At 42.8% G+C, this 10,688-nt stretch overlaps 1 protein-coding gene and 1 long non-coding RNA gene across 3 annotated transcripts in view; one reads left to right on the top strand and one right to left on the bottom strand.

Annotated features, from left to right (window-relative positions):
• Positions 1-10,688, bottom strand: part of LOC115559199 (kinesin-like protein KIF26B) — a 52,449-nt gene that overhangs the window by 32,493 nt on the left and 9,268 nt on the right. The window contains exon 6 of one of the 2 annotated variants that reach the window (XM_030377972.1): positions 7,552-10,232. The exons of the other annotated variant lie outside the window; for it this stretch is intronic. Coding sequence (XP_030233832.1) covers positions 10,206-10,232 — 27 coding nt within the window. The 3' untranslated portion in view covers positions 7,552-10,205. Of the gene's footprint in view, positions 1-7,551; positions 10,233-10,688 lie in introns of those variants that run through there. 2 annotated transcript variants of the gene reach the window in all.
• LOC115559214 (uncharacterized) lies at positions 5,435-7,049 on the top strand. Its single transcript, XR_003979460.1, has 4 exons — positions 5,435-5,556; positions 6,039-6,160; positions 6,489-6,686; positions 6,866-7,049. It is a non-coding gene; the product is annotated as an uncharacterized LOC115559214 (long non-coding RNA).

The raw sequence follows: 10,688 nt of genomic DNA, 5'->3' as shown, positions 1-10,688 counted from the left end.
TAGGTTGAACAGAACAATCAGTGTAAGAGGTTTGGCCAACATAATAATCGAAATAAACAAGAACCTGGATTCGGGGATTCAGTCTGTATCTGAGGGACAGACGAACAGCAAAACACCCATGGAACCAAAGGTGTTTATATGGTTGCAAGCAAGCTAGAAACATACAGGGCTCACAACAAAACGGTCGAGAAAACAATTTTTACAGGGCTCACAACTAAATGGTTGAGCAAACAGATTTGTACAGAGACTATCAGAATCAAGAATACCACGAAGACAAAGTTCACCCAAGGGTACTTTCAATTTCAAAAGCAACACGGCCGAGTCGGCGTCTGATTTGCAGTCTTCTTTTTCTTTCAGTTCACGCTATTCCTGAAAAGCTTGCCCAACGTTTACTCGTGTCTGGCCTCTCTGTCGGTCAGTCTCCCTTTTCTCTTCTTCTGTTCCTCCGACATTGGGTTTCTCTGTCTCTTTTTAGTCGGCTGATCTATGATGAATATAACAATCCCTTAGTTACTTGTGTTTATATCGAGCCGGTTCCGTGTTTGGGGGTCTGTGCCGTAAAGCAATTCGTTACTGTAGTGACCCTTGCACAGAAGCATACGGCCGACATCTTTCTTTATTCTGGGTGGAAATAGTAACATAGTTACGCCATTAAATGCGTTTATGGAAACATTTTTAGCGAGAAATGTGCATTATCCAACGCGAGTAACGCGGTTGGTGTGGCCGTACCATTAGTCGATTGATCCATGATGAATGCAACAATTGCCTCGCAACTGGCTGTTTATATCTAGCCGGTGCCATGTTTGGGTGTGTGTCTGTGCCGTAAAGCATTTTCGAAACTACAATCTGACTACATTTTCGAGGATACTTCCGCTGCGTCACATCCGGATTGTGTCGGTCCGAACAGATCAAGTTGCATATGCGCTTTTTCACTGGAGAGGCGACATGGGTAAATGACACACCCACCAATCGACCCAGAAATGGATGCAGAACCATCAGCATAACTCTCAACCTGCATACTTAATGTAATTTTGGCTAAAAAAGTTGCATAGTGGGCCTTTAATATGGATAGTAAAACTCAGACTGACTTTCACTCATTTTGTCATGGGCAGTACACGGATAGCATGACTACGCATTGGCCAATCTGAATGCTCGTAGTCACTTAATAGTTCGTCAAGTAAAATTGATTTATAAATCACAAAAAATGATCATCTTCAGTCTTACTTTGTACTTGAGGCCTTTTTCGGGCATCTGTTGGAGTGGGAGCACTCGAAGGTCTCTTCAAAAATCGCCTGATATCCATGGCTAATTAATGACAGGTAGGCAGGCATGATAACATGGACATAATAAAGGATGGACCACGGACTGGAAAATGGCCGCCCATTCATTCCTATGCAAACCTGCTCAGTGGCGCATGGCAACATACAGGAGCGATTTGCTTCCGCGTTATGTGGCCAAGACACGTGACCTATTCCGTGACGTACCGGATGCAGAGATCTTCTTCTTCTTCTAGTTTAGTGGCGGATCATAGTTTTTCCCCATATACCGCGACCTACTGGACTACTACACAGGAGTTTGTGACAAGGACGTTGACAAGGACAAGGACGTTGGCAAATCATACTTTAAATCATACAAATAAATTCAAAGAAAAAACCAAACTAACGAAACAAAATAAACAAAATAAAACAAACTAACAAAAGAAATGAATAAATACAAATAAAAAATATATATACTTAAGGTTAAATTCTTCTAATTAGGTTAGTATCTTTTAGCTAATTTATCAGCAATTTCATTGCCATATATTCCATGGTGGGCTGGAATCCAACAGAACTGAATAACTAAACCAAGGCTTATAATATTTAAAAGAAGATGCTTTACCTCTATCACCAAATCTTCACGTATTGAATTATTTGTTATAAAACTTAGTATCTACAACCCATCTAAGAGCGGTTATTATTGTGGCCATCTCGATTGAGTATACTGATAAAGTCACCCACTCTATATCCATATCCTTTTTCAAATTCTGGAATATATATGCCAATACCACATTGTCACATTGAGTTAATGGAAGTTAATTCGGAATTTAATTTAATTCGGAAGTTAATGGAGCCGTGCACTTCAAAATAGGTCCATAGCAAGGATCCGTTTGTTTCAGTACGGCTCCTTTCAGCTGCCCACCCAACATCAACTGCTAATAAAACGCTTGAGGAGGCGTTTTGAAAAGAAAAAACTTACATTTTTTTAGAACAGGGTAGAAAGATAATTATGAGCCTTTGATTGATATCCAGACATTTTTTGCGGAGACACAATCCTGTTCCCCACTTGTATTGGAGTGGACGGCGATATCTACTTCTGGGCCACATGAAATGACGGACCCCCGTCCACTCCCAGCTAAAACAGCTGCAATACCAGGTTTGGCCTCTGAGCACGGGTGGATTGCGGAAGTATATGCCTATCCTGGGGGCCTGCATGATAATCCACAACGCGCAGGGCCATGTGTTTACATACTTCCTGTTTACATATTTTCCTGGATCCTGATTGGTGTCGCTGCCGCAGCCGCAAGGCACTGATTGGAGGGTCACAGACCATAATAGCGTAGGCCTACAGCGCAGATTAAAATGATTCAGATTACAGCGTTTATTTGTTCAACAATATGAAACCTTGTCTTAGGTGTTTTAAAATGATGCTGAATTTATTTCCGATTATTCCAACGGCAGAATACAAGGCACAGGGAACTTTGAGGTGCGTAAACGCTATTTAGAGGTGCGTAAACGCTATTTCCTAAATTCCAGAGGTGCGTAAACGGCGTTTACGTGCGTTTACCCTCCACTACAGCCCTGTGCATGTGTCCCCGCGGTAATAGACATTGCCATTGATTGTATTAAGCGTTACATGTTTAGTTTGCGTGTGTTTAAACAGAGCACACACGCGCGCCCGCATTCATTCATTCTTTTTAACACTCACTCGCGGTAAAACAATGTTTTTCACGATCAAATACTCATCAATCCTAAAAGTTATGGGCATGTAGGCCTACACGATGTCTGTGTCAAGAAAATATGTGTTTGCTGTGCGGTGTTTGCAGATGCATTGATTTAAAAGTACAACTTATTACCGCTGCATCAGCTGTTCTTTCCCCCATTTACCAAGAATGTGCGGCTAGGTAGATGGGAGAAGCAAAGTGTATGCGCGAGGTGCACAAGCAATCCGTATGCATCGCATGCGCATGTATGCATGCGCTCTTAAAATAGCATCTGAACAACGCGCCACTGACTTTAAACCAGGTATTTCCTGGTCAGTAGCGCAATGGTATTCAGAAACGACAAAATACCGTTTGCGCCAGAACACGCCTCCTCCTTCCGCCGAACCGCCCCTTGGGGCGCATGATCAATCCCTCATTTACCGGCGAGTGGCGGTGGTGGGAAAAGAACGCTCTGTGCCAGTTGTAAACTAGCAACGACACATGCGCCAGTGACTTAAGTCACTTGCGCCGGATGCAAGATAGGGCCCCATAAGTTTCCTGTCCCCCCCCACCCTGCCCTCTTCCCTTTTGTTCTGACTCTGTCGGGAAGAGGTGTGTGCATTTATTTCCCCCCATTTTGTGATCAAGTCTTTAACCATCTTATAGTTTACCATTCTTTATATTAATTATTTTGACTATACATTGTTTAATGGAAGTGTCATGTAAATATCAATGCATAGATTGCAGTGTTTTGGAGAACGTTATATTTTATTTACGACATGCTGGCATGCCCCTGACCTTGGTGTAGTCCTCCCCCTCTGTTTGCTTTGTGTAAGAGTTGGAGGATAGTTAAAGGGCACATTCTGAAAGGAAGCTGTTGTTTTATATTTATCTTCAGGTATGTCTTATTTCTTTGATTTCAAACCTTTTTGTTGTATGTACGTGGCCCTTTTGTTCTGAGGCCCCGTTTACACGCTTGCGGGTAAAAACGACAAAATATTTTATCGGAAGTGCTTTTAGTTTAGACGGTGATGGCGTTTTTGGGGCATGAAAATGCATAAATCTGAAACCACCCTCCAGAGTGGAAAAGTTGAATACGCTCCGCCGTAGCGTTTCAATCTACACTGCCAAGACGCAAAACACTACTCAGATCTGCTCACATCGAGTACGCGTTTACGCCACATGCATGCCCCAGTACAAGGAGATAAACAAACATGTCAGATTATTTCCATGCGTCGGACCTCTAACAAGCGTACAGGAGTCTTTCCACGAAATGTACAGGATATGTACAGATATTACTGAACAGAGAAGGATCTTTTTGGTTTTTGCGGCACGGATAAGAGAAGGAAGATTCTACGCATGCGCTCAGACATGGCGGTGTAGTGTCTGAGCGCATGCATAGTGTATCACAGTACCACCTAGCCGCCTGACACGCATACCGAATCGAATTCCACACACTTTTGCGTCACCGTATGCACGCAGATTTCCTCCCGAAAACGCTCGTCTAAACGCAGAATAAAAAGTGAAGACGCGACGCCACTTTTGCGTCTTCTATTCAGACCGTCATCGTGTAAACGTAGCCTGATTCTCTTGGGAAGAGGAGTTGGAGGATTGTTTAAGGGCACTTCCTGAAAGGAAGCCATTTTATATTTATCTTCAGCGGCAAACATAAATGGACGTCGGATTTCCCGAGTCCGGACTGAGATCCTTGGTCACATCTCTACTTAAGAAAAATACACAACGCAGATTCAGCCACTCACACAAACATGAAGAAGTTGAAACAAGACTCTCATTTACTATAGTAAATATATTTAAACTTTACATTCATGTGAAGTTCATGGCAGGTGTTTTTAACAAACACAAATAGATGCAACAATTGTAAATATAAATAAGATATATATTATAAAAAAACATTGTGCAAATACAGTGTGCATTATTGTCAACAATCCTTCACAAGGTTACAATATCTCTGCAACATCAAAGCAAAAAGCATTTTTACTCATCTTTTGGTTTGTCCACCTTAGAAGGGGGGGGGGGGGGGGGGATCATTGTTTACGGTCTTAGCTTGAAATGTAACCATGTGTGATTCGCAGAAGAAGCTTTTAATTTTTGCAAAATGAAAACCAATATGGCTAAATGACTTGCTTTATTTCCATGGTTTGTGTGGCAATCCAGGCACACTCAAACATTATGCATGTTTTCAGTCTGGTTCACAGGGGGCGACTGCCATGTGTAACCAGCTTAAGAGCTACCTCGATAAGAGACCCGCCAAGCAACGCACACCCCCCCGTAGCTCTACTCCTGCTCCCGATTGGTCTGATGACTCGGATGAACCATCCTGTAGCTCTACTCCTGCTCCCGATTGGTCTGATGACTCGGATGAACCATCCTGTAGCTCTACTCCTGCTCCAGATTGGTCTGAAGACTCGGATGAACCATCCTGTAGCTCTACTCCTCCCCCGATTGGTCTGATGACTCGGATGAACCATCCTGTGATCTGTTTGGGCCGCTCAAAAGACGGAAGGTGGAAGGCGGAAGGCAGCAACCAGTGAAGGTTCTGGTGGAACTCGATGAGGAGACGTTGAAGGCTCTGAAAGGTGGGTGCATGTGTATGCTAGTGTAGCCTGGGTTAGCTCTGCAGCCACCTGAACCCTCACAATTTATTGACCCACTTGCAAACATTATAATTTAGGCTATGAAGGGAAATGCATGTTATTTTGAACCCAAGTGCATGCATGTTAGGGCTCCTCGATTACGGAAAAAAATCATGATCACGATTATTTTGTTCAATATTGAAATCACGATTATTCAAATGTTTTGTGTTATGTCTCAGATTCCAAACCTAACTTCCTACGTCACAAATTTGAAAATAATCTGTTTGTGTGTGTGTGTGATCGCACACGTGAGCTAATGCATGTATACAACAGTGCATATGCACGATAGTTTTATTGCTGAATATCAGCACTGTTGGATTGCGCCTTGGTCAATCATTTTACTCGGTCGGCTCATGTGCATGACACAAATATGTTGTATTTTGTGTCTCACTTCATTATTTACCCCTTTTATATCCTTTTTTAAGAGCTTCCAGGATTGGTTGCTGCCATCAAGACGGCACTGGACAAAATACCATCGGCATGTACCAGGTCCACCCTCAGCCAGACCCCCCAACCCTCAGGCAGTGATGCTAACGGGGACGACTTGGTAGGACTCAAAGACATACTGTCACGGTACCCCATTGCTATTCTACTGTAACACAGTATTGTGTTATCACACCCTTGAAACCAAGACAATGCACAGCTACCCCACATAACTATACAGAAGTGTACTACTTTGTACTACTTGAGTATACTCAATGGTATGCAACATTGTAAATTATTGCAAAAATTACAAACATTATTTGTTGGCATTAGAAATACAGTGTACACTTGCATCACAATTAGATTGTATCATGTGTGTTCGAGGTTTACTTAAAACATGTCAGTGTGTTTGTAATTGTGACCTTGTTTTAATTGGCCTCTGTGTTTTTAAGGATGTTCCAGGGCAACACCACCGCCCAGGTCTCCAAACGGCTCTGCTACAGAATCGGCAGCAGACGGTTGTCCGTTTTCACTGAGGAGCTGGCCACATTGAGTTTGGAAAAGAGACCCTGGCCAAGTCTACCTTGACTGGGAAGGGGAAAAAAGGGGCGGCCAGAGATCAGCTTGACCCTGAAAAGATCGAAGCCAAGGTACAGATAATCAAACTACAATAGCCGGAATCTCTCTGTCTGTCCGTCTGTCTCTCCGTCGATTAGCTCAACGGCTTCACACTCTGCGGTTGTTTTGCTCGGGACCCAAGGGGTAGCGATGTTGAGTTTAAAGTTGTTTAGATGAGCGGTTCTCACAAAAGTGCTTACTTTCCATCCAGGCGCAGTGTCACATCACGGCAACCATATGGCCAGGGAATGTGAAGTTAACGTCACACGTGTTGGACTGTGGGCAGCGTAGTGTCGAGCGGGAGGTCGATCGGACCAGCTTCAGTTGGAACGCACGCTCCGATTGGGCACGCGCTCCGAACGCACTAGTCTGTGTCAGTGTAATACATTGTTTATCCTGAGTCTTAAATCACAAGCTTCCTTCCTGTTTTCACAGACAGGGTGAGGGAGAAATGCCCCAACACCATGGTCAGCGAGAATCGGGCCCTGCTAAGGAGGAGGTGCCACAGTGAGGTCCACGTAGGCTGCCCCTGAGTGACGGCTCACAGCCAATCCAATGAAGCTTAGTTTTATTAGAATTGAAGTGGTTTGTCATGGAACAAAGTAGAACCCTTGGAGTGGACTAAGATGGCACCAGTGCATGTGAAGTATAAGAGTGATGTATTGGAAGTACAGTTCTGTAGTATTTATAAAGTACTTAACAGTATGGTACTAAAAAATAGCCTTAATATTCAAAAATTCAAAATACACTTATATTCTGTAGTATTAGCATTGATAAAATACACTTCATATACACTTCCACTCTACATTATAGTATTATCACATTATACTTAAAGTACTTGCATTTGATGCTTAAATTGGGATAAAAATGTTAATGGCACTCTTTGAGAGTACTAAATATAGTCAGAAAGTCTATTTGAATTTAATTTGAAATATTATAGAGGTATGATCATAGTGTGTTCAAAATACACTATTCTGTAGTATAAGCAGTGATAAAATACACTTCATAGACACTTCCATTCTAAATTATGCCAAGCAGACACTGAAAACCGTCGGTTCAACCCAACCTGGACTGACAAGTATTTATTCATTTTGAGCCGAATCCAAACACCAAACCGATGTTTAATTTGTAATGAGTGTGTTGCGGTACTTAAAGATTATAATGTGCACTCAAGCTTTCCCGAGGGATCTCAGGAGAGGGCTGCAAAGATGGAGAGTTAGCTGGAATCTTACAACCGGAGCTGTGCTACTATGATGCGGACATGCACAGACCAAGAGAGAGCTACAGCTGCTTCCCTTCCTGTGTCATGAATCTTGGCAAAAAAGAAAAGGGCATTTACAGACTCTGAAACCGCGAAAGAGTGCATGCCGGTCGTCGTGAACGAGGTTATAAATGACGACAAAGTAAAAACAAGCGTGACCTCTGCCATTAAAAAGGTACCCCTGTCAGACACCTCAAATATTCGCAGGGTTCAACTTCTTGCTACTGATGTGTTCAAAGCGCTTTTGGAAGACCTGAAGAAAGCTGATGTCACGTCTATAGAAGTAGATGAGTCCACAGATAAGACGGATTGCGGCAAATGCTACAGAGAAGAACTGCTCAGCTTACTACCGTTAAAAGGATACACAACAAGCGAGGTAGTCTCTAACAAGATTTCTACTTTTTTTTCGAAGACAATGGCCGTGATATGAGACGTGTGTGCATGCTTGTAACGAATGGGGCTTGGGACAGGAAAAGTTAATGGTTTGGCTGCACGTTGGTCCGCTGATGCACCTCAAATGATATCCCTACACTGCATTGTGCATCAGATGGTATTGTGCGCAAAACTAAGCGGGGAGCTCAAGTCGACAATGGACAGCGTGATGGCGCAATTAAATGTATCCGCTCCACATCAAGCCTCCAACAGCGCTTATTCCGCATGCTGCTGTCAGACATGTCTGCTGAGCACCATGACCTGCTTTTGCACAATGACGTCAGGTGGCTGTCCAAAGGCAAAGCGCTCAAGCGTTTCTGTGATCTAGAGAGGAAATCACAGCCTTCCTCCGCAGCAGCGAGCATAAGAAGGCCGAAACAGACGTGAACCGAATGCTGGGTGACAACTTCATTGGCGATGTCAGCTTTCTCAGTGACATATTCAAACACCTGAATGACTTAAATGTGGGACTACAAGGCAGAGACAAAACTGTCATTGAACTGGTGGAACAGATGCTCGCATTCCAAGCCCAACTGGATCTTTTCGGGACTGACTCGAGCACGAGCCGAATGTTGCATTTGCCGACGCTCTGCAAATGCATCTCATCCCCGGCAAGCATTACCGCTGGGATGACAGATTTCATTGCCAGGTTAAAATAAATCTTTGCTGGTCGATTGGATGGACTTGCTTTGCCAACAGAGGTGATGTGTTTTGCCAGAGACCCGTTCACTGTCGCAATAGAAGGGGCTTTATCCGCCAAAGCAAAGGAGGTGGTCGTTCCCAGTGACAAGGGGAAATTCATTCCCAAACTTGTGGACATGCGGTCATCCTTAACGATGGCACCGGAGCTGCGCACCAATGGGCCTGCCAGGTTTTGGGCTGATGTCAACCCACATCAGTTCCCCAACGTCAAGAGAGCAGCAGTCCTCGTGCTAAGTATGTTTGGCTCAACATACACATGTGAATCAAGCTCCTCACACATGAACTCAATTAAAAAAAAAGCTCTCTTTGCTCACTGTCTGACAGTACACACTTCACGAATGCCTTCGGATTGCATTGACATCTTATGAGCCCAGAATCACTGCTCTCATTCAGCACAAAAGATGTCACATCTCCCACTGAGAACTCAGCAGTGAAACTGTTGCATACATGGCAACAAAAGGATGTGTAACTAAGTGTGCAACAAAGTATTCATGCGTGTTAAGCTACTTAGATATTTTTTGTTTTGGGTTTGTTTACTAAGCTTTAATATGCCTAGTTCTGTTTTTTTCATCCACTTTGGCATATTGATCCCAGGGGGATATTCTTGTTTTAATATGTGACCGAAATGTTTATTTTATTTATTTAAATAAGGAAACCTCAGATAAATGGGCACTATTTTGTTTTCGATGCACCTTGTGTTTTGCTTATTGGTCAGATATGACAAATATTTATTTTGTTTCAAAAAGGAAACTGGCTGTTGACAGGCCTAATATTGTGCACTATTTGGTTTTCAGAGTTTTGCCTTGGTCAGATTTCACCAAAGATGTATCAATGTAATTTTTCAGATATGACAATTAATAAAACGTTTGTGTTTTTCAATACATTTTTGTGTTGGTCCAAAATTTGTCATACTTGCTGCTGAAAATGTCTGGCCCAACTGAATTTCTTGTTTAGAAGAACTTGCCCAACTGAATTTGTATTTGAATAGCCCTGACATAAGGTATACATTAGTACATTTTGGTATGCTTGAATGCGACGAAATTAGTACAGAATACAGTTACATACTAAAAGTGTACTTAGTACATCCTGTCAAAAGTGTAGTTGAAGTATAATATTTTTTCACATAGGGATTGAAAGAACCAACAAAAAGTTCCTCTTAGATGACTGTGTGTTCTTTTGATGGCTGAAATAAAAAGAGAAGAGAGAAGAGAGTGAGGCGCAGAAACAGAGAGGCAACAGCAGAGGAGAACATCAGAAAGACTCCTATTGGCTCATCATCTATTCATCCACACAGATCATGGCTACATGAGGCTCAAAGTTAGACTTCCTTTACACAGTCAGTCGATCCACCTCCTTACAAAACAAAGCATGCTTCACATATTAAATTTGCAATGTAAGGGTGATTCATGTAACAATTACCCCAATGAATGCAATACCTCAGAATCAAACTTAAAGAACCGCTTCCAAAATGACACAACCACTGTGGCTCCTCTCAGTGGACCGTTGATCGATTGACTAACAACTATCAGATGTGTCCCTTACCTTTCTAGAGGAACACAGAGCAGCCTTTCTAGAGGCACACAGAGCAGCCATTCTAGAGGAACACAAAGCAGCCTTTCTAGAGGAACCCAGAGCAGCC

The sequence above is a fragment of the Gadus morhua genome, chromosome 14, assembly GCF_902167405.1.
Source record: "Gadus morhua chromosome 14, gadMor3.0, whole genome shotgun sequence".
In the NCBI taxonomy this organism is placed as follows: domain Eukaryota; kingdom Metazoa; phylum Chordata; class Actinopteri; order Gadiformes; family Gadidae; genus Gadus; species Gadus morhua.
The sequence above is the reverse complement of the archived record's forward strand: the minus strand, read 5'-3'. Positions and strand labels throughout refer to the sequence as shown.